Source organism: Engraulis encrasicolus, chromosome 16 (assembly GCF_034702125.1).
Source record: "Engraulis encrasicolus isolate BLACKSEA-1 chromosome 16, IST_EnEncr_1.0, whole genome shotgun sequence".
NCBI classification, from domain to species: domain Eukaryota; kingdom Metazoa; phylum Chordata; class Actinopteri; order Clupeiformes; family Engraulidae; genus Engraulis; species Engraulis encrasicolus.
Genome location: NC_085872.1, coordinates 49,711,422 through 49,736,841, shown reverse-complemented (window position 1 = coordinate 49,736,841; position 25,420 = coordinate 49,711,422). Strand labels below are relative to the sequence as shown.

General features: G+C 41.0%; 1 protein-coding gene and 1 pseudogene across 1 annotated transcript in view; both read left to right on the top strand.

The window, feature by feature from the left end:
* LOC134466143 (NLR family CARD domain-containing protein 3-like) overlaps positions 1-20,728 on the top strand; it is a 29,486-nt pseudogene extending 8,758 nt beyond the window's left edge.
* Positions 20,729-21,357: 629 nt separating this feature from the next.
* Positions 21,358-25,420, top strand: part of LOC134466142 (NACHT, LRR and PYD domains-containing protein 12-like) — a 9,041-nt gene continuing 4,978 nt past the window's right edge. The window contains exons 1-4 of the mRNA XM_063220037.1: positions 21,358-21,418; positions 21,758-23,558; positions 24,868-25,041; positions 25,317-25,420. The exon at positions 25,317-25,420 is cut by the window's right edge and continues 70 nt beyond it. Of these exons, the coding sequence (XP_063076107.1) occupies positions 21,358-21,418; positions 21,758-23,558; positions 24,868-25,041; positions 25,317-25,420 (2,140 nt within the window). The remainder of the gene's footprint in view (positions 21,419-21,757; positions 23,559-24,867; positions 25,042-25,316) is intronic.

Sequence of the window (25,420 nt, the reverse complement as noted above, 5' to 3'; positions counted from 1 at the left end):
TCGAACTTCCCCACCCTACCAACCTTGACCATGACAGAGGTAACCTGGTCATAGAACGGTGGCCCACCCACTTCAACACCATGACTGTGGCTTTCAGAACATGGTATAGAAGAACTACTTGATTCTTTACACATTGCACCTTAACATCCCTCTGTGTGTGCAGGAATAAATTTCATCCTCTCACTACTGTTCAAAGTAAACAATATAAGGCATTTGATAAATGAACAACTAGACTTCAATGAGACGGTGTAGCCTACTACAAACCTGTGATGATATCAAATAAAGCACCTGATTAATAGTATATCAAATCATTTCCTACAGCTTGTTTTAAGGCTATAACTATTGTGTGGCAATATGATTATCTCAGACATTGATCTTTATGGATGAAGTTTTGAAACTTGGCCATTGTCTTTGAAGATGGAAAAAGACCTCTTAACAGATGTAAATTAACTGCTTCTTGCATCAAAAATGGCTAAGTCAAGTTACTCAAGCCATTCACATTGGCAGAACAATTGTGCACAGGGCCCCAAGATGAATAGATATGGCCCCCATACCACCTGCCAAGATCATAATAGGGCCCCTACACCTGCCACCTGCAGGAGGGCCCTAGAACTACAGGCAAATGCCCTCCTTGTCCTCCCTATAGCTACGTCCCTGGTCATTCATTTTCTCATAGGCAGTGTGTGACTTTATACATACAGATTTTTGACTCTGGTGACTCTTGTGATTGATCAATGACCCTGGCGGAAAGGCAGGGTGATGCAGCTGTGGTAGGGGAGTAAGTTCATGCAAAAATCTCATTTCGACCAAATTCGGACTTAGGCGGTTTTGGTAGCAAGCCGACGACATTCTAGATTGCAATTCTTGCATGCTACATTATATAATTAACCTGCTGGTTTTCCTAAGTCATAAGGATGTGATGTGAAGTAAAAGTGAAGTCAAAGCTCAACTGGGAAACTCCAACTGCTATTGTCATTGTGACGCAGCACCCCACAGCACACACTGCAGTGAACACTGCACACAACGAAATTGCATTGATGCTTCACCTGTGCCAGGGGCAGCCCCTAATGGCTCCCCAAGGGAGCAGTGTGGCGGGACGGTACCATGCTCAGGTTACCTCAGTCACGGAGGAGGATGGGGGTGAGCACGGGTTATTTACTCAGGAGTCGAAACAGCAACCTTTGGGTTACAAGTCTGACACCCTAACTGCATACCCATGACTGCCCAGGATTCCAGTCTTGCTGAGTGTAACAGGGGCAGCATGAATTCTGGAAATAAGCTACAACAAAATATTACACAGTGCACCTTTAAATACGGGTCGTTCCACGCCAAATCTCCGAATCATCCCGCACAACTCTCTCAGATTTGGCAGAAAAAAAATCAAGGAGGTTCACAAACGTCCCAATGGGAAAAGTGCAAAATTATAGCTCTCAACTCCTCATAGTTTTGTCATTAAAAAATATTATTGTCAGGTACCCCCCTGACTCGTTTGGAACAGACTTGTCAGAGAGCCCACTTTCAGATTGCCGTATCTAAAAAACTGCTATAAGTAGGTCCGTACAAATTTCAAGGGGTAACATTTGGAACATGTACTTGTGAAATGTGGATTTTCACACATCCTCTTGTCATTTACCACCGTTTTCTGGGGGCTTAAAGTTGCTTGAAAAATTCTCACCTTTGAATTTGTGGGCATCTTTGAAGGACCGTGGTAAGCGCAGTTTTAAAGACAGAAGTTTGATATGGACAATGTATGTTCCCAACCATTCTGTGCATGTTGTGTTGAAAGACTGATCTTCTGCAATGAACAGTTTAGAAGATATGAAGTCTTTAAAATGGAAAAACTGAAACTTGGTGCCATCTTTGCCATGTTATTAAAAAAAATGTCACGACTCACCACCATATTATCAACAGTTTTGGAAAGATTAGATGTCTGTTCTTAACATATCCAAAAACTGTGATGGTATTCTGCCTCATTTGGTCACAGTGATTTTTCAAAAAAACACTGTTGTGTGACTTCCACAGCTCCTATGAACAATTGATTTTAGTGGCATCTTTGCCATGTTATACAAAGGAAATGACTCAACACTATGACATTTACAGTTTTAGAAAGACTCAATGTCTGTTTTTAACATATCCAAAAACTGGGGTGGTGCTCTGTCTCATTTTTTAAGAATGGACTTGTAAAAACGGCTGTGTGACATCTGCAGCTTGCTGCTCTATTGAGGTGGGGCCCCTGCTCTGATCTTTGCAGGCTACATGGGGGCCCTATCTACCAGTATTTGCCATGAGGCCCTATGTGCAATTGTTCCGCCACTGTGAATGACTTGAGCAATTTGAGTCAGACATTTTTGATACAAGATATTTGACCTGAGCATTTTCGACACACTCAATATAATACGGCAAAAAAGTAAAAGTGGCTGTTGACAGTTTTTTTCAGCTTTTTCTGTAACTACATTTCAGTAAATCAAAGGTTATAGACGTGTGTAAACTTCATCTTTAGGCACTGAAAACCAAATACCGGAATAAAGTGATGAAATGTTGAATCACTGAAACATCCCCGTAGATCTTGAAACAAGTACATCCTGACTATCACCACATCTCAATGCTTTTTATTACAATTCATAAAAATCTTTAATAACTTGTTTACCAACTTTGATGCAGTTCTGAGGCCTGCTGTGGATTATTTTGGATTGTTTATGAGATATTACTTTTTATCGTTCTACATTTGATTTGTGTTTCACTCCATGTATACATGTATGTCTGTTTGTGCAATTGCATCAGGGTTAATGTAGAACATTAAACATTAATACATAAATTGCTCAGCTCTGTGGCAGAATTGACCCTTGGCAAGCATTCAGTCAGTATTGCAGTGGTCTAGCACCATGCTCAGGGTAGCTCAGTCATGGTGATTGGAGGGGCAGGACAGCTGTTTAGTCAGGTTACCTCCTTACGAACAGTCTCCTCCTTTTGTATCATCACTGTTTTTTTTCTCTTCTCCATAATAAAAGTGTCCCACCCCCCCAAAAAAACCATGACAAAGGTGACCTGTTCATAGAACTTGGCCCCGCCCCAGTCCTAACCATGACCGAGGAACCTAGCGCATTGTATTGGTTTATGGCAAAGGTCTGTGTGTTGAAGCATTCGACATGCACCTCTACTAACAGAGCAAAGTTGCAGAAGAGATGGGAAATTTGGAATATGTTGAAGTAAAATATCAAAATATATTTTCAGCTAAAAGAAATTTGTTTAAAAAATTATGTGCTGAAATAAAGTTTGGCAAACATCCTGTATCAAGACTGTGTGTTAACAATGCTACTTTACAAATCAGAATGATTCAATTAATTTATCACTACTGTTGGAGTTAACATTTTGCTATTGCAACGTAAAGTAAGTCTTGAATTGTCAAGACTTACTTTACGTTGCAATAGCAAAATGTTAACTCCTACAGTGTTGAGGTTTAAACACATGGCCATAACCTTTAATTCACGAACATTTAGTTACCAAAAATGTAGTTACCTAAAAGCTAAAAGAAAAAGAAAAATAATAATGGTATATAGATCACTCAACTGTTTCTTATTGTGTGCTTCAAAATACTCAAGTCACATTTCTTGTATCAAAAAATGTCCAAGTCAAACTGCCTGTCTTTCACAGTGTCAGCCCAAATAGATTGGCACCCAAAAGTCTGCAAAGGTCATGATTATGGCCCCTACCACAAATTCAGGAGGGCCCTGGACAAATGCCCTGCTTGTCCCCCTATAGCTCCGCCCCTGGTAATTCATGTGACTTAGGCATTTTCACAGGAGCTGCTGATGTAACAGCAAAGGGGTTTTTCAAGAGTCATTACAAGACATTGATGCAGAACACCATCCCAGTTTTTGGATATGTTACAAATAGACATCCTATCTTTCCAAAACTGTTCAGTTCATTGTGGTGATTGCTGTCATTGTTTTGATATAGCATGGCAAAGTTGCCCCCCAATATCAGGTTTTCATAAGAGCAGTGGAAGTCACACAACAGTGGGTTTTTAAAAAATCACTGTGACCAAATGAGGCAGAATACCATCCCAGTTTTTGGATATGTTAAGAACAGACATCTAATCTTTCCGAAACTGTTGATAATATGGTGGTGAGTCGTGACATTTTCTTTTTATAACGTGGCAAACTCTGAAAGTGGGCTCTCTGAGAAGTCTGTTCCAAACGAGTCAGGGGGGTACCTGACAAAAACATTTTTAATGACAAAACTATGAGGAGTTGAGAGCTATAATTTTGCACTTTTCCTATTGGGACGTTTGTGAACCTCCTTGATTTTTTTCTGCCAAATCTGAGATAGTCGTGCGGGATGATTCGGAGATTTGGCGTGGAATGACCCATACACCTGCATGCTGCTGGTTTTCCTAAGTCATAATGATACCAGTCTTGCTGAATAATGTAACAACATAACACCTTACAAGGGTTCAATACACCTGCATGCTGCTGGTCATAATGATACCAGTCCTGCTGAGTGTAGATGCAGTAGGTCTGTAAATACAGTAGTGCTACAGGAGCTTTTTGTAGATTTGAATTTTTATGAATGAATCCACATACTATAACACAGAATAATATCCAACTGTTGCAGGCACAAAGCACATCTATACAAACGGAACATGGGATTGTATAAAGTTCATTGTAATAATTAAAATTGAACAACACAGCTGCTGGATTCTATTATTTCTAATATTCGGGTGTGTTGTGTGTTTGTTAGGCAAGCTGTACAGCTGTACAGATGTAGAGACCACACACAGCTGAAGAAATGTGAATGAAGGAAAGTACGACCCCAGCAATGTTCCCTCTCATTTTTTCTGTGCCTGGGCAAATGCACTATATCACTGAGCAGAGCCAATGACCTTAGGGTCATTCCACGCCAAATCTCCGAATCATCCCGCACGACCATCTCAGATTTGGCAGAAAAAAATCAAGGCGGTTCACAAACGTCCCAATAGGATAAGTGCAAAATTATAGCTCTCAACTCCTCATAGTTTTGTCATTAAAAATGTTTTTGTCAGGTACCCCCCTGACTCGTTTGGAACAGACTTCTCAGAGAGCCCACTTTCAGAGTGTTGTATCTAAAAAACTACTGTAAGTAGGTCCTTATGAATTTCAAGGGGTAACATTTGGAACATGTACTTGTGAAATGTGGATTTTCACACATCCTCTTGTCATTTACCACCGTTTTCTGGGGGCTTAAAGTTGCTTGAAAAATTCTCACCTTTGAATTTGTGGGCATCTTTGAAGGACTGTGGTAAGTGCAGTTTTAAAGACAGAAGTTTGATATGGACAATGTATGTTCCCAACCATTCTGTGCATGTTGTGTTGGAAGACTGATCTTCTGCGATGAACAGTTTAGAAGATATGAAGTCTTTAAACTGGAAAAACTGAAACTTGGTGCCATCTTTGCCACGTTATTAAAAAAAATGTCACGACTCACCACCATATTATCAACAGTTTTGGAAAGATTAGATGTCTGTTCTTAACATATCCAAAAACTGTGATGGTATTCTGCCTCATTTGGTCACAATGATTTTTTAAAAACCCACTGTTGTGTGACTTCCACTGCTCTTATGAAAACCTGATATTGGGGGGCAACTTTGCCATGCTATACCAAAACAATGACAGCAATCACCACAATGAACTGAACAGTTTTGGAAAGATAGGATGTCTGTTTGTAACATATCCAAAAACTGGGATGGTGTTCTGCATCAATGTCTTGTAATGACTCTTGAAAAAACCCTTTGCTGTTACATCAGCAGCTCCTGTGAAAATGCCTAAGTCACATGAATTACCAGGGGCGGAGCTATAGGGGGACAAGCAGGGCATTTGTCCAGGGCCCTCCTGAATTTGTGGTAGGGGGCCATAATCATGACCTTTGCAGACTTTTTGGGTGCCAATCTATTTGGGCTGACACTGTGAATGACAGGCAGTTTGACTTGGACATGTTTGATACAAGAAATGTGACTTGAGTATTTTGAAGCACACAATAAGAAACAGTTGAGTGATTTATATACCATTATTATTTTTCTTTTTCTTTTAGCTTTTAGGTAGCTACATTTTTGGTAACTAAATGTTCGTGAATTAAAGGTTATGGCCATGTGTTTAAACCTCAACACTGTAGGAGTTAACATTTCGCTATTATACCGTAAAGTACGTCTTGAATTGCAGTTGTGATAAATTAATTGAATCATTCTGATGTGTAAAGTAGCATTGTTAACACACAGTCTTGATACAGGATGTTTGCCAGATTTTATTTTGGTGTATGATTTTTTGAACAAATTTAATTTAGCTGTAAAGATATTTTGAAATTTTACTTCAATATATTTCTAATTTTCCATCACTTCTGCAATTTTGCTCTGTTAGTAGAGGTGCATGTCAAATGATTCAATACATACACCTTTGCCATGGACCAATACAATGCGCTAGGTTCCTCGATCATGGTTAAGACTGGGGCGGGGCCAAGTTCTATGAACAGGTCACCTTTGTCATGGTTTTTTTTGGGGGGTGGGACACTTTTATTATGGAGAAGAGAAAAAAAACAGTGATGATACAAAAGGAGGAGACTGTTCGTAAGGAGGTAACCTGACTAAACAGCTGTCCTGCCCCTCCAATCACCATGACTGAGCTACCCTGAGCATGGTGCTAGACCACTGCAATACTGACTGAATGTACGTCAAGGGTCAACTCTGCCACAAAGTTGAGCAATTTATATATCAATTTATGTTTAAGGCTCTATATTAACCCTGATGAGTTTGCACAAACGGGCATACATGTATACATGGAGTGAAACACAAATCAAATGTAGAAAGACAAAAAGTAATATCTCATAAATAATCCAAAATAATCCACAGCATGCCTCAGAACTGCATCAAAGTTGGTAAACAAGTTATTAAAGATTTTTATGAATTGTAATAAAAAGCATTGAGATGTGGTGATAGTCAGGATGTACTTGTTTCAAGATCTACGGGGATGTTTCAGTGATTCAACATTTCATCACTTTATTCCGTTATTTGGTTTTCAGTGCCTAAAGATGAAGTTTACACACGTCTATAACCTTTGATTTACTGAAATGTAGTTACAGAAAAAGCTGGAAAAAAAACTGTCAACAGCCACTTTTACTTTTTTGCCATATTATATTGAGTGTGTCGAAAATGCTCAAGTCAAATATCTTGTATCAAAAATGTCTGACTCAAATTGCTCAAGTCATTCACAGTGGCGGAACAATTGCACATAGGGCCTCATGGCAAATACTGGTAGATAGGGCCCCCATGTAGCCTGCAAAGATCAGAGCAGGGGCCCCACCTCAATAGAGCAGCAAGCTGCAGATGTCACACAGCCGTTTTTACAAGTCCATTCTTAAAAAATGAGACAGAGCACCACCCCAGTTTTTGGATATGTTAAAAACAGACATTGAGTCTTTCTAAAACTGTAAATGTCATAGTGGTGAGTTCTGTCATTTCTTTTGTATAACATGGCGAAGATGCCACTAATATCAATTTTTCATAGGAGCTGTGGAAGTCACACAACAGTGGGTTTTTGAAAAATCATTGTGACCAAATGAGGCAGAATACCATCACAGTTTTTGGATATGTTAAGAACAGACATCTAATCTTTCCAAAACTGTTGATAATATGGTGGTGAGTCGTGACATTTTTTTTTAATAACATGGCAAAGATGGCACCAAGTTTCAGTTTTTCCATTTTAAAGACTTCATATCTTCTAAACTGTTCATCGCAGAAGATCAGTCTTTCAACACAACATGCACAGAATGGTTGGGAACATACATTGTCCATATCAAACTTCTGTCTTTAAAACTGCGCTTACCACGGTCCTTCAAAGATGCCCACAAATTCAAAGGTGATAATTTTTCAAGCAACTTTAAGCCCCCAGAAAACGGTGGTAAATGACAAAAGGATGTGTGAAAATCCACATTTCACAAGTACATGTTCCAAATGTTACCCCTTGAAATTTGTACGGACCTACTTATAGCAGTTTTTTAGATACGGCAATCTGAAAGTGGGCTCTCTGACAAGTCTGTTCCAAACGAGTCAGGGGGGTACCTGACAATAACATTTTTAATGACAAAACTATGAGGAGTTGAGAGCTATAATTTTGCACTTTTCCTATTGGGACGTTTGTAAACCCCCTTGATTTTTTTCTGCCAAATCTGAGATGGTCGTGCGGGATGATTCGGAGATTTGGCGTGGAATGACCCCTTAGTGAGCGGGTCGACGCCCCCAACCCCCCCCACCCCCCACCCCCTTTATGCTTAATAATATGTTTATTATATTGTCATTGAAATGTGTGTAAATATTACAAAATCAGTTTAGCAATGTTTGTAATTCTCATCTTGGATCGGCTATTAGCAGCCCAAGTAGCCCAGAATGCTGAATTGATGTTTAAAAGGATGAATACTTTAATTTGGATTTAAATGTTTCATAATAGGCCTATGTAACACATTTAAAAGACTAAAATATTGTGCTAAAATTAGGCCTACATGGAGTAAAATTATGCACTTCATATCACTTTAAGAGCTCGTGGAAAATTCTCACCCTTTCATTTCACTCCTTGGAGGCAAACATTTTCCTTACTTACCTTCTGGCTAACTGGGTTTTCATGGACTCTCTTATCAGTAGTAGTTAGTTAAGGCATTTTAATTAGTTCATATGTTTTCAAGACATTTCAATTGCGAGTATAACGCCTACATCAACACATTGACAAATTTAAAGCAAGGAGCAGCTCTTTGACAGAAAGCAGCACGCGCGTCCAATGATGCCAATAGCGCAAGATCAAAGCTAGGTTGACAGGCATCCATTTAAATCGCTAACTTTCTTGTCACTTGCCTAGCACTCTGAAGCCTTTCAAAGGACGTCAAAATATGACAGAACAATGGATATCTAAACACCACGCTCTGCATGACTGTTGGTAGGCTCACTTTTCCCGTGAAGCTAAAATAAAGGAAAGAACAGCTTACCTCCGTTTTGCTCCGTTTAGATATCACATCTAGTTGAATAACTTTGTACATTGAACATGAAAGTATGAAAGACGGAGTGGAAATATTGACGAACTATAATTGGTATTCATGCGATAGAATGCTTCGGATGCGCTGGCTTCACCATGTGATGCCGTGTGATTCCTTACTTTTAGCCACACACGAACAGACCCAGATTTGTTCTATTGTTTGTTAATGAAAGTGAGTGTGATCCGCACTGAATATTGATCTGGGCAGACTGAGTAGGAAAAAGTTCAACTTGACGCTTCACGTCACCTGCAGATATCCAGATGCTCGACACTGTTATCAACATTCATATCAGACCGAATGTTATCAGCATTCATATCGAACTCTAGGAGAGCTATACTGCCCTACAATTTCAGAACGCAGTATAATTCAAAATGGCAAACTAAGAAAAAGGCTTTAAAGTTTCCTTTCTGGCCACGCAACTGTGTTGGAGGTCAAGTGATGATGACACTTCCATGTTATACTTTTTATGGTAGAAATTTATGCACACAAGAAAAAAACTTTCTCATTACTTTTTAGCTGAAAAATCATTATACTGCGTTCTGTGGTGGTATTATTGTCTACAGCATAACCACGGTGTCAATGGAGAAGTGCAGTATATTGCGCGTTATACTGCGTTCTTGGCTAGTACGACGTAACCTCCTAAAACCAAAAAGCGCAGTATAATCGGTTTTTAGCGTTTTTTTTCTGAAACGGGACCAAGTTGGACCAAAAGAATTTAACACAAGAAAAATAAGGTATTTTAAAGCCAATTTACGGTCTAAACCCATTTTCGACCATTTTCACGATACTGCGTTATGATATTGTAGGGCAGTATAGCAAAAACTCGTCCTCTATCCATTAGATGAATTTAGGTTACACAGCTTTTTGTGTAGGCTACTTTTCGCAACACAACGCCATAGATTAGGCTGCGAGTGACAGCTCAGTTGCAACGTTGTCTGGTCACTGCCACAGATTCTACTGACAGCATTCGACGCGCAGCAGATCCACGCTCGGTCTGGGGTGAATTTCTCAAAACCAAAGTTGCTTACTACATTAGCTACTTTGTTGTTTTCAATGCATTTTCCCATTGGCAACTACCGAAGTTGCTAACAGGCTAACAACTTCTCTTTTGAGAAACTCACCCCAGATCAGCTGGGGGCACAACGCTGAATGTAAGCAGAAATATGCGTCCAGTGTGATCGCTTAAACTGCTATAAGATAGATGTTTCATATCTAAAGAATATGTTTTATTTCAATTGGATGTTCTAAAGCTACAATGACTGGAAACATTCAACGGCGTCTCCACACAAATGTGCCGCCTTGTTTTACCTGCGCTGCATGGATTTGCTCTGCGCGGAGACTGTGAGAGCGGGGTGTTCCATTTCTAATCGCGACGGTAAAGTGTACTGTAAATTACTCGGATAACGCGCCCAAAACGGCCATTTTTCGAAGTGTGGAGTTACTGTACACTTTTCGCACTCAACGGCCGCCATGTTTGTGACGTAGTTGAGTGTCAGATCTGTCAAAAGGCTGAATCTCCGTGATAACAGCATAGTTTTGATTCCAAAGACAATCGCCATGTGTATTAGAGGCAGGGGTAACTTTAAAAAGTGTCAGCATAACGAACAGTGCCTTCCGTGATGAATTGCATATTGGCGGTTGGTAAACTTGGGTGACACGCGACCAACCGTCATTTCCGTTAAGTGTATCAGACAGAACGGGAATCGGAATGTACTCGCCTCGTGAATCACAGAGGGAGGAAAGCGTACTTCACTGCACTCAAACAAGGTACACAGTATAGAGGGCAAATAATGGAACACACACACACACACACACACATTGAATATCTGTGGTTGTGATTGAAGGCCCCTTCCATTGGCTGGCAGTCTAAAGAGATGTGAGTCTCATCAACAAACCACAGACTGAATGTGCAATATTTCCCCTTATTTATTTTTGCATCACACTTAGCTGACGATTTTTATAACCCAAAGCGACTTACGGTTATTTATCTTTATCACCCAGTGAGCAGACGGAACGTCTTCTGATTGGCTGAGCAGGTGTCCTTTATTCCCCGGTAGCAGGACACCTATGATGTCATTCGTGTGTCCAAGTTGCTTCTTTTCTAACCTTCTGCCGAAGTGCCGTTACTAGTTCTATCGCATCTGGTTGTCTAGTCAAGACCGCGTCGTTAGTTCTATCGCATCTGGTTGTCTAGTCAAGACCCCGTTACTAATTCTATCGCATCTGGTTGTCAAGTCAAAAACCCAGTCGTCAATTCCATCGCATTTGGTTGTCAAGTCACCCCAACATTCTGCGCGCGTCCTTACATGCCTCCGATAGAGGCGCGTCTCACTAGATTAGGAAGTGGTGCCCATAGCAACGTACCAAGCGCAGTGGTGAATCTACTTTCTCACGAAGCCTTAGATCAACATATTAATAAATTAATACTTAAATGCTGGTAACCGGGTGATAAGCGGAATAGCGGCCTTCGAGGTGTCCCGATATCAAGGGAAAATGGACTTGCCGTCGGGCTGTTTAGAACGCTTCGCCTCGTCCATTATTTCCCTTGATATCGGGACACCTCGTCGTCCACTATTCCATACTTGCTTACAGTCCCTGGGACAATGTGGGGTTAGGTGCCTTGGTACAGGGTATTGGTTACAGTCCCTGGAGCAATGTGGGGTTAGGTGCCTTGCTCAAGGGCCCTTCAGCCATGGATAGAGATGTAGTGACTTACAGTTATTTAGATACAGGGTATTGGTTACAGTCCCTGGAGCAGTATGGGGTTAGGTGCCTTGCTCAAGGGCACTTCGGTGATGCATAGAGGTTGTAGGGAGAGGTAAGGGAGGGATTCGAGCCTGCAACCCTTTGATCTTAAGTCCACCTCCCTAACCACGGCTTCCACCTACTGAACAAGAGGTAAAACACTTCTCTTGTCCAACCATCAGAATGGGTGGATTCCAATACTTGCCTGCTTGTGACCTCATGATGATGTCACTGACGACAGAAAATGTATATCTTGCAAAAGCACAATTTTTTTCTCATTTGCAATTGGGGTGGTGAATGAAAAACAGTCCACCAAAAGTTCTTGTGGCTAGGCTGACAACTGGGAAATGTTATTGTTTTCCCCATGGAGGCGGGTCCAGGAGGCAGGGTGAGGCCACAAGCACAAGCGGAGGACGGCAGTCTGCATATTGGAATGCTGCCAATGACTTATCTTCAATGAATAGCAAAAAACATGTGCTCAGTGTGCCACCTGGTTAATGAATACATGATTTGTTCCTCTATCATAGTGTTTCTCAACAGGGGCGCTACAGCCCCCTAGGGGGCGTTGGGGAGCCCATGGGGGGCTTTGAGAAGGAAACAGCTGAGTGGGAGCGGGGCTTAGTTCCCATTAGTTGATCCATTTCATTTTTTTTTAATAATAAGGGGGGCATTGGCAGGCTTATGGTGAGGTCCAGGGGGTGTTTATTTTAAGAACGTTGAGAAATGGCTCTTACAAGTAGAAGAAAACGTGTGATCAGACGGGTCTGATTTAATGAATACATGGTCTAGTTAATGAATACATGATTTGTTCCTCTACAACCTGTACTACCAGAGATAAACGTGAGCCTACAATAGGCCCGGTGCAGTAGTGCGTCACAGCAGTGGCGGAACAATTGCACACAGGGCCTCAGGGAAAAACACTGTCAGGGCCCCCATACAGCCTGAAAAGGTCATAATAGGGCCCCCACCACCAATATGGGAGGGCCCTGAGCCCGGGTGCAAATGCCCCACTATAGGTCTGCCCCTGCATCACAGTACAAATAATAGAAAGTACAAGGAACATAACTTCACCTGCAAAGACATCTTGTGGCTTTGGCGAGACGACATCTTACTCTTGAAGTTGGACATTTCCTGATTTAAAGTATAAACATGATTAGGGCTCGTCATTTGTCATCAGTTTAGCAAAATTTAAGAACAAATAGGCCTACCAGAGTATATTTATATGTCGATCACCAATAACGGCTTTGGTGGATAGCAAGAAATGTAGACAGAACAGTATGATACTGGTAAGTGTAAATTCCTACAAGATCTTAGCTATTATTTTCTTTCAGTTGGTCCAACACCTCTGTTACTGATGTGCGCATATTCTGTACTTTTTAAAACATTTTCCATTAACTTTCAAGTTCTCCAACGTGTCATGTAAATAATTTATGTTTAGGATTTGTTTGGTAGTAAGATATTGACATTTTGGAATGCAAACAATAAAACAATAAACTTCTATTTTTCGCTATATGTTTACTGCAATGTGCAATTATGTGCATTAGGTAGTAGTCTTTGTGTATGTCTTGTATCCACAGTATGTCTTGTATCTATGTATCTATGTAAGCTGTCAGACACCTTAACCCCTTAAGACGCGGCTTTATACATTTGTTGTTACCAGTATGGTAATGACCAAGTGGTGGTGCATTACTAAAGGCCCTGTGTTGTGTCATAGTATTGTAGTGCTATGGTAGTTACATTTCAATGTGTATTACAGCGTGCCACTGGAGGTACGGCGCGCATTAAGGGGCTACTTTCCCTCGAGATTAATATAAGTAGGCTACTCTACTCTACTGTACACTACTCTACTCTACTATTTTTGTAACTGTGAGAATATTGTTTCATGTATTGTAGGTATTTTCAGATATGTGTGTACATGTTGTTGTTCCCTAATGTGTTTTGTTTTGAACTGAAGTGTCTTCACAATCATGCCATGATATTGCAGTTTTTGCAATAAGTGTCTTCTGTTTCTAATCATGTGTAGATAGCTGGAAAGTATGTGTTGTTTGACTAGTATGCCCTTGAGTGCTTGGTGTACACTATGCTTGAGTGGCATGCTGGCTGGCCTGGGTTGTTTATGTTTGGAGATCAAGCGCGATGAGATTGAGAGGAGTGTGGCTCAGGCTGGGTGCTCTAGTGAATAGTAGGAGTAGGGGGAGGTGGTGGGACAATTCGGAAAGCCTACGCGCAAGACAGGTGAAAGGGAAAGGAGCGGTTTATAAATCTCCGAAGGCGGGAGCAAGTAATGGCGGCTGTTAATTACTCACAGGCTTCCTTCCGAACCATGTTTATGTATAAACAACATTTCACTAGTTTGCCCTTGAGTGCTTTGTGTACACTATAAGTGAGTGGCATGCTGGCTGGCTGGCTGAAGAAATAAAGAATAGTAGCGATGATAAATAAATTGTCAAATAATGTGACCCGGTGAGATGGTGATGATACGAAGCAATGTGGGCCAATACGAAGTGAGAGCTTGATGCGCGAGACAAATACAGTTTGAGTTTGGCGCTGCGGAAACCTTTGCACTTAGGATACACTTTTCAGAGCAGGGAAAAATGGCCTGAGCTGTGGCAATGGCCCCGAAAAGAGATTCATAAGTGAGAGCAAGATTGAGATATTAAGTGTGTGGACGTTGCTTCCACATAGGGCTGCACGATATATTGAAAATGTATCGATATCGCAATATCACGGCTTGCAATACATGTATTGCAAAAGTTGGTTATATTGTGATACCTACTTTTTAATTTTTAATAACAGACAATTTGGTGAGAAGGTTAAAAAAGATATTAAAAAGGTTGACATTTTAAGTTGATGCGGTACAGTATATTAGCCATGTTTCTTCCGAATAAAAATAATGTTGGAAATAAAGCATTGCTCTCAGTTGTTTCATACATGATAAAGTGTGGAATGGCAAGTAGAGAGGGGAAAATATATGTATAGTGAGTAATATCGATATTGCGATATACAGTCATGTTATTGTGTATCGCATATTTTTCTAATATTGTGCAGCCCTACTTCCACAACATGTCTGGCCCATGGAGAGTGCAGTAAGCTGAAAGAATAATGTGGCCACTTGTGAAGTTGAGATTCGATTCCTAGTAGGGATGTAGGTCTTGAGAGTAACGTGGAGAGCCAGGCGGGTACAGTCTGAAGCTCAGCTATGCTTGCATGGAAAAGAACGGAGCACCAGCAGAGCTTGGGAGATAGAATCTGGCGATCCTCTTGAATAATTGTGGGCCTGCAGGCATGCGTGGGTCTGGAGTGAGATTCTTCGATGTCGTTTGCTGGCCAATCATTGAGCTCGAATTCCATGCTGTTTCGCTGCCATGTGTCCGATAACAATTCAGAAAGCCTTCGCACAAGACAGATGAAAGGGAAAAGAGGGGGTAAATATCTGCAAAGGCAGGAGCAAGTAATGACGGCTCTCAATCATTGGCGGGCTTCCTCCCGAACCATGTTTATGTATAAACAACATTTAAAGGATCAGCACACAATTTTTGCTAAATTATGCAAAATTGGTACAAAATTGTAAATATGGATAAGTGAGCGCAACACTGTGTAGATATGGTATCTTGTGTAGATATAGTGCTTATAGTGTTAAAGCAAAAACTGTAGCAAGACACATGAGAATGCTAATTCCATTTCTTGTACAATTGTCCATGTATAGGCTATACAGATTGTGGGGTAAACGTTTTGTATTTTGGTATCTCTGTAATGCAGCCTCTAGATGGTTATCGGGTGACGAGAAAACCAATGAGGAAAATTAAGCAATGGAGCAACACAGCGAAACATGGAACAAGCAGACAGAGGAGCAGAGGTATGTGGCTCAGTGACAAATAAGGGTTTGTACAATGACAAATGATGAAATGTTTCAAAACATTGTTCTAAACATTTCCATCAGGTTTTCTAAAATGTATACAGTATGTTGTAATATTTGTGTGCTTTTGATGCTATGACAAATAGCTTTTTAACTTTTTTTTTTTAACAAAATGAGGTAACACTTAATTTTAGCGTTACATACAGTATATTGGCACTAATACACACAATGTGCCTGTATAAGTAACTTATAGTATGTACTAAGCAAAATCGGTTACACTCCGCCATTCCGACACACCGCCATTCCCACATTGACTTCTTATTGTCAAATAGGTATTTGGCCCATTTCAGGGGGGCACCCGTTGCTGCGCTCACATTCTCCACTCCTTTGCACTTATGTTTTGCAAGATTGTTTCAAATGTCAATGGGGTTAGTTCACGTGTTTGTTCACGTGCTTGCAACAATGTCAAAAAGGCATGAAAGATGATGATGTACGAGTGTTTGCTAAACAAAACACGCCAAAGGGGGTTATAACCTAACAATAAATAGCACAAGGTGTGGGGACATCAGAGGCGTCGCAATCACCTACTGTCGGAATGGCGGTGTGTTGGAATGGCGATTTCCCCCCAGCAAAATCAAACATTGTTAGGCATGTATTCTTAAATGTCCTGTTCATACACAATAAGGGATTTATTACCAATTTAAGCTTGGTAAGGACCTATACTAGTAGGCCTTATCTTTTGCTTAGTACATTACAAGTTACTTATGCAGGCTTTAACATTGTATATATTAGAGCTAATAGCTAAATAAGATAGTACATATTCAATATTGGGCATTTACTTTTACCTGGAATAAAAGTGTGCCAGCCAAAATCAGTAACATAAGATCATTCCATCACGTGAAATAATTATTATACTGTGATATTGCTGTATAGAAACAGACATATTCTGAACACTCTCTGGTATTTTCTAAATAATTTTGACAAATCATTCTAAAACTGAAAAAAAGTTATATTGAATTTAATCTGTAACACATAGCCATTGTTGGGTAAATATGTTGATGTTTTCATATGGTACAACATATGTTGCTTTAGGTAAAAGTTATGGTGTTAAAAAGTTATGGTAAAGGTATTTCACACAATGTGTTGTTGCATCATCTGACATGGCAACAGTTTCATTCAAACTTTATTGGCCTTCTGATGAAAACCTATCAAAGTTTGTAATGTGGATGTTGACATTTCAAAAATGTTTTTAAACATTACATGTGGCCTGAGAGCCATTTGACGTCATCGTGAGGACACAAACAGACAAGGGAGCAAGGGATGATGGGAGTATTAGAAAGAAACCAATGGCTCCTCAAATGTTTGTTGCTCCACTGACGACATACACTCTGGAGACAATGGGCTAGGGTTGCACAATTAATCAAATTTTAATCAAAATCGCGATCATAAAACATGAAAATCGCGATTTTATGGGTGGAAATGCAGTGTTCCATCTATGCTGCGCGCACCTGCAGACTTGTGCACTGCTCGCACGTTCTCAGCACAAAGACATTTCAGCCAATAGTAATATTGTTGACAACTGTCTCTGGGTGGAGGATAAGTCTGTGAACCAATAAGTAGACATTGCTGAGAGGGGGCGGGCAGCAGCAGCATTTTGGCAGGATGGCTGGGAGACGGAAATCTCTGTGTCAGTGCACTCACTGCTGGGCAGTGGAGGGGAGTTGTTTCATCCTAATGGTGGCTATATATGAGGAATTCAAACATTAAACCAGCCATTGCATGATGCTGGAGTCTCTGAAGGTGTTTTGAAACTATGTGCTTTGACCAGCAACCGTTTGTGATTATGGAAAACCAAGAGAATTAGCTTTATTTCTAGTCTAAAAAAAAATCGGTAGTTAGCATGCTAACACAAACGAAATAAACTAAGCAATGTTGTCTACAACAATTAGTGGCTGTTACTCACTACTCATTAACACCAACCTGCATGTACTAGATATCATAGCTGCTTTGGTGGACAAGTAATGTAAAGTTACACTGGTGCAGTGAGTTAAATTACAATGACTGAAATTCAACACAATTTTTAGCTGCCATAGTTGCTTCTGCTTCGTACATAGGCCTACTTAAATGTGTTAGATTGCTAGCTTGACAAATGCACTGCAGTCCAAAATGGCAGAACCTAACAGAACCATAGGCAATAATACACATCATGAAGCTATGTTTTATTTAAATGGTTATGTTTTCATGCCAAGTCATGAAATATTACTTTACAGACCAGAGTGTATGCATATTATTCAATTTAAAAGTGACAGCTCTTCAGCACAACCTTGATTTCTTAACTCACTCTCTCTTTCCCTAGTTAAAACACATAACTTCTAACTCTCCTACTCACAGGTGCACTACCTCCAGTCCAGAATTGAAATTAGCTGGGAATCATACAATAGACAGCACAAACGTTAAGCTTATCAAATTGGTTATGCTGCCATGCTTTGTGAGTGTAGACATGTCATCATGCAGACCACAGCTTCTTGGTATGGCCTAGGTAGGCTACACACATTTTACATGCAAATGTTCTGGTCTTCACTCACCCTGCCAATGTCATTACAAAGCAAACACATTGATTACCCCCCCCCCCCTTTCCTGAAATAGACCCTACTTGTGTTTTTGCAAGTGTTTTTGGAAAATACAGTGTGATGCCACTCAGTTGGCCTGTTGAGGAGCCAAACCGATCTTACCACTGTAGGCCTATGGCATAGACTATTTTATCACCTTCACTACATAACTTTACTGGAGTTTTAAGAAACAGAATCTGTTATTTTTTTGTTATGCTAATCTGGAATTTGGGGAGGGGGGGGTAATCGTGATTGTAATCGAAATCATAATTTTTATAAAAATAATCGTGATTATGATTTTTTTCCATAATCGTGCAGCCCTACAATGGGCTACTTCTGTGTCTGAAATGCATTATACAAATGAACACGTTCAGTGTGGCAAACTGAGCACCGTTACAATACTGGTGATGGTCACTCCAACTCAGTAACCTTTGTGTTTAATTTTCCTTTGCACTATTATACAATAGTTAGATCCGGTCAATATTGAGATAGCTGATTGAATGAGACGCTAGGTTGACATCCTCCCCGGAGACTCCTCACACCTAGTAATCACTCTGCCGTGGATAGAATGTAACCAGGGCCGCACATTTTGAACTCGCCATCATTCTATCCAAAAGGTACTGCGGAGAAAGTGAATGTAACTCGTCATCATTCTATTCCATTGTTCTATGCTGGACTAAGTTAGGCGCATGCACGCCCGCATGACAGAGACGTGTTGGTCGGTGGATTCTAGTGCAGTTGTCTTTGCAGTTGGCACACCTCTGTGGCCACTATCCCGTAGCTTTTTGAAGAGTAACATGGTATTTTAAATATCTATTCATAATCTTGAGATATGCGAGAAAACGGACACTTTTTTTTCAACGACACAGCAAGACTACATGTCAATCTCTTGCAGCAAGATCATCTGCGAGGCTCACCGAAATGTCGCAACTTTAAATAGCCTGATAGCCTATTAATGAACACGAGGCTGAACACAGGCACAACTTCCTGTCATCACCAGAGTCCAAGCACTTGTAGCCTAGTCTAGGCGTACATAAGGCAAATAATGAGACATTAGAACAGGAGAGGTTGATTTGTTGGAGTGAGTGTAAGAGAACCACTGTAGGCCCTAATTTGATCTCATTTGCGCTGCGGCAAGAGGGAAAGACGAGGAAGAGAAAAAAATACGGAAGCAATCTTGCCATCCATGTGCAAATCTATATTTATATATAGACCCTTTAGGCGTACAAAGTAGGTATCTGGAAGCAAGATTCCAAAAGTAGGTATCTGGAAGCAAGATTCCAGGTGCCATGCAATTTACAATTATTTCTGCTTGGAACTGGAATAAGTTGTGTAGTAGCCATTAATTTGGAGGGACAATGCGAACCCCTTTCTCTGGTTCCCATATCAGACGTTTGCCTGAGAAAGTGTGTCAGCAGCAAAGTTGTACAGCAGTAAAGCAGACGGCGAGAACAGTGCTCGGATCTCAGGCGGGAGAGGGAAAGAAGAGGAAGGTGAGTTGTTACTCAGCTATAATCACAAGGTTTAATCAGCAAGCAACAGAAATGTGAAAGTCAAGCCAAAAGGCTTACAAAAGTAGACATCTAACTAAAAAAATATGGAAGTCGCACAGTGTTCACATGCATCATTTTAGAAAGCGAAAGCCCAGTCGCAGTCTGCACAGAAATGCGCAAATTCCACACAGTTTCATGGAACGTTGTACGCTGGCACTGTCAATCATTGCATAGCAACCATACAAACGGTCAATTCGGAACTACTTTGTTTAGCGGAGCAGGTAAACAACTAATGAAGAAGGTAACTAATAAACATTTGTTCGAAAATGTATTCTGGTATTTTTGTGGGCAATTGAACTATTTTGTAAAAGCAAAATGACCCTTGTGTGTGAATGTCCAAAAAGCCAGAGAAAGAGAAATTTTCACATCATAACTCAACAACTACAGGGTTAAAGAATACGTAGCCTTAGCTTTCGTTTTAAATAATGGGTTTGACATGGATGGTGAAGTATAAACTCCATAGTATACAGTCCATAACTGTATGACCATTTCTGTAGTAAAACTTGGCTTTTACATTTGTGCAGTAGGCAAGTCCCTGAGGAGAGACCTCTATCACCTGCCTCCACCTGTCTGTCTATGAAGAGTGACAAGTCTCTGGATCGTGGCATCACATTCCAGCATATAGACCCAAAAGAGACATCAAGGTAAGTTGATGAACATGCTCACGTTTAAGGTTTGTTTAAAAAGCTATTTTGCCATGACTACGCCATTCAACTCCCTGAGTTGGACGTTAAGTCACCTTAATGGTTAATTTAATTTGTACTTTTGAATAAATTGGTCTGCTATCGTGCAGTAGGCAAGTCCCTGAGGAGAGACCTCCATCATCTGCCTCCACCCGTCTGTCGATGAAAAGTGACGAGTCTCTGGATCGTGGCCTCACATTCCAGCATATAGACCCCATAGAGACATCAATGTAAGTTTACAACAGATTTGTGAAAGGGTTCTATTCATTGATAACTGGTATATAGAAATAGTGAATCTGAAGTATTGCGAGATAGTGGCCACTTAAGGCCAGGGACACAAAATATAACATAATTAAGGTTTCTTTAAGCAACAGAAAGGAGGGTTGTTTTATTTTATTTTTCAGGACAAAAACTCATGCTTGCACACTCCCCCTGGGAGAGAGAAGAAACTATTTAAACACTCAAATGAACATGATGCATGATGCCTCAAGTTAGACCTATCACTGATGATCTTATCATATTTAAAACAAGAAAACATAATTTCTGTGATCTTCTTCTTCGCAGCAGCAAAATGGAGGAAAATATATCACATACAGCCAGTTCCAAGTCAACCCAGATTCCACAGTGCAGTCTGGATCATATACTGCAGGTTTGATTGTCAGAAATGTATATAATGCTGAATAGAGACACAATTGGTTGCACCGTAGTATGCGCATGGAGTTCACAAGACACTAAACAATCGCAGAAACCTCCACTTTATTTGTAATATTAGAACAATTGTTCAGATCAAAAGTTCAGACTACATAGAGACATTTGAGGATAAAGATGATGATGACAGTGATGCCAGAGAAGGGGCTCTGAAGATGGCACTGCACTTCCTTAGGACCATGGACCAGAAGGAGATTGCTGAAAAACTGCAAAAAAGTAAGGATCATTTTGTTACTGTCATCTGTTTTTAGATGCAGCTTCTCTATAAGAGGATAAGAGGGTATGTCCATCTGTCGGTCCGTCTGTAACACAATCTTTAAATCGGCCAAAACACGATCTTGTGTCGCCCTTTTACAAGTTACATTGAATTGTATTTATTAATTTACATCTATAAGCAACAGGTTGACACATCTGTATCCGCCTGCTGGACTTGTTATTTGTGCTGTTAAGTATTTTAGTGTACCAGACAGTAAGTAATTTATTGTGCACACTGTCAAGTATTATCTGTGCCATTTGTTGTGTTTCTAAGAATCTCTTATTTTGTCTGTGACATAGATGAAAAGGATATAGTTTGCCGCACTGAGTTGAAGAAGAGCCTTCAAAACAGGTACCACAGTGTGTTTGAAGGGATACAAATGCAGGGAGGTTCTACTCTGCTTGAAAAGGTCTACACAGAAGTCTATATTACAGAGGGAGAAAGTAGGAAAGTGAATGAGGAGCATGAAGTCAGGCAGATTGAGATGAAATACAAAATATCAGCTGGACAAGAGACATCAATCAAATGCAGTGACATCTTCAAACCCTTACCTGGACAAGATAAACCGATCAGAAGAGTCATCACAAAGGGAGTGGCTGGCATTGGTAAAACTGTGTCAGTTCAGAAGTACATACTGGACTGGGCTGAGGGCAAAGAAAACCAGGACATCCACTTCATATTTCCACTACCATTTCGGGAGCTCAACCTCATCAGAGAGAAACAGTACTCTATGATGGCACTTCTCCACCACCTTTTCTCAGAAATGAAGCCGTTAACCTTTCAGAGCCAAGAGAAGCGCAAAGTGTTGTTCATCTTGGATGGACTGGATGAATGTCGACCTCAGCTGAACTTCCAGAAAAGTCATAGTGTGACTGATGTCACAGAGATGTCTTCAGTGGACATGCTCTTGACAAACCTGATCAAAGGTCATCTGTTTCCAGCTGCTTTAGTGTGGATCACCTCTCGACCAGCAGCAGCCAATCAAATTCCACCAGTGTGTGTTGATCGTGTTACAGAGGTACAAGGCTTTAGTGACCCACAGAAGGAGGAGTACTTCAGGAAGAGGATCAGTGATCAGAATGTTGCTGAAGGAGTAATCTCCCACCTCAGATCATCTAGGAGCCTCTACATCATGTGCCACATACCAGTGTTTTGCTGGATTGCTGCGACTGTTCTGCAGCAGGTCATCGCAGAAGTTGAAAAGGTTCCAAAGACGTTGACAGAGATGTATACATACTTCCTTGCCTTTTTAAACAGACAGCGGATCCTGAAGTTTGATCACGTGTATGATGAGGATCCTCAGTGGAACCAGGCCAGTCTACTTGCTCTTGGAAGACTAGCCTATGAACAACTGGAAAAAGGAAACCTGATCTTTTATGAAAAGGATCTGAAAGAATGTGGTGTTGATGTAGAGGAGGCAGCCGTTCGCTCTGGCATCTTCACCCAAATGTTTCAAGAAGTGTCAGGGGTGGTCCTGGGGAAAGTGTACAGCTTTGTGCATTTAAGTATTCAGGAGTATCTTGCAGCATTATATGTGTTCCTGATGATGAGAAATGAAAGAAAAGACCTTGTGTCAATAGAGCAACCACAAGCAAGTAATTTTTGTTTAGAAAGAATGTTTCCTCCAAATATGCAGGAATCAATGATCGCTATGCAGAAGAGTGCTGTGGACAAAGCTTTCCAGTGTGAAGATGGACGCTTTGACCTTTTCCTTCGTTTCCTTCTTGGCCTCTCACTGGACTCCAACCAGAATAGACTACATGGCTTACTGCAGAAGCAACACATTCAGACTGACAATGAAGACACAATCAGGTACATTAAGGGACGGATTAGAGAAGCTCCTTCATCAGAAAGGGTGATCAACCTCTTCCACTGTCTGAATGAACTCAATGACCACTCGTTAGTGAAGGAGATACAGAGCTTCTTGATTGCAGGGACTCTCTCAGAAGCTCAACTTTCACCTGGCCAGTGGTCAGCACTAGTGTTTGTGTTGCTGACATCAGAGGACAAGCTGGATGTGTTCGACTTGCAGCAGTACGGCAAGTCTGATGAAGCCCTGATAAGACTGCTGCCTGTACTGGAGGAATCCCAAACCGCTCTGTAAGTATGATTGCAGCGTGTATGTGCTTTCTTTTTTTGTCTTTATTACAGGGGGAAATGTTTGCATGCAAACATCAATGTGACTGTGAGCATGACATATACTTACTGATGTTGTTCTTTTCCTCTAAAGGCTCAACCACTGTAATCTCACTAAACAAAGCTGTGCAGCACTGGAAAGTGTCCTCCAGAATCAATCCTCAAAACTGAAGAGTTTGGATGTCAGTGGCAACAAGATTGGAAATATTGGAGTTGGAGAAATTTGTAATGGCCTGAAGACCTCATTCTGTACTCTGCAGATGCTCAAGTAAGCTGTCTTGATATTGCAATGAGCAGTTACACACATGCACGCGTGCGCGCGCACACACACACACACACACACACACACATGTGACGGTCTCCATGGCAATCGTACTTTTGTCTAAAAGGGACAGAAAAAATGATGGTGTTATTTTCTCTCTACAGCTTATCTGACTGTAGTTTTGGAGAGGAAGGCTTCAGAGCTCTTGCATTAGCACTGAGATCAAACCCCTCACACATGAGAGAGCTGAAGCTGAGTGGGAGTTACGCAGGAGATTCGGGAGTGAAGCATCTTTCTTCCCTTCTGGAGGATCTCAACTGTAAACTGGAGAAACTACTGTGAGTATCACAAGACCACATAGAGTTGTTGTCTATGTGTTTGAAAATGAGTGTGAATTATCATGTTCTCTCTGTCTCACTTGCTTTCACTCTCGCTCTTTCAATCTCTCTCTCTCTCTACACACACCCTTGAAATTTCAGGGTCATCCCTATGTTCTCCGGGTCCTATATTCCCCGGGTCCTATGTTCCCCGCAACTGGGAACTTTGGACCCTTTTTTCAAAAAAGAGTTCTATCTTCCCTGCTGCTTACAAAGTAGACTGCTGCCTCATGGCCAAGCGCGGGTTGTTGCACCTGTGACAGGTTAGGTTTAGGGGTAGTTTTATTCAGGGCACAAATTTACAACTCAGAAACATTGCATTACTGACAGTTTAGGTTTAGGGATGGTTTTGGGAAGGGTACAATTTGAAAACTGGGAAACATTGCATTACTGACAAGTTAAGTTTAGGGATGGTTTTGGGAAGGGTTAGATACAATGCGGGGAACATAAAACCCTTTTTTAGAAAAAGGGCCCTAAGTTCCCTGGTCCCATACAAAGACCTGGGAACATTGGACCCAGGGAATATAGGACCCGGGGAACATAGGTACACTCCCGACATTTCAATACAGCAATGCCATCATGGCCATCATACTTTTGTCTAAAAGGGGAAAATGGTTTTATTTTCTCTCTACAGCTTGTCTAACTGCAGTTTTGGAGAAGAAGGCTTCATAGCTCTTGCAGCAGCCCTGAGATCAAACCCCTCACACATGAGAGAGCTGCAGCTGAGTGAGAATAAAGCAGGAGATTCAGGAGTGAAACATCTTTCTTCTCTTCTCGAGAATCCCAACTGTAAACTGGAGAAACTAGAGTGAGTATCACAACACCACATACTGAGTTGTTGTCTGTGTTTTTGATAGAGAACGTCTTACACACACACACACACACACACACACACACACACACACACACACACACACACACACACACACACACACACACACACACACACACACACACACACACACACACACACCTTTGACATTTCAATACAGCAATGCTCCTGTTCATGCCAATGTCATCATGGCCACCATACTATTGTCTAAAAGCCACAAAAAAGATGATGGTGTTATTTTCTCTCTACAGCTTGTCTAGCTGTAGTTTTGGAGAGGAAGGCTTCAGAGCTCTTGCATCAGCACTGAGATCAAACCCCTCACACATGAGAGAGCTGCAGCTGCGTCTGAATAAAG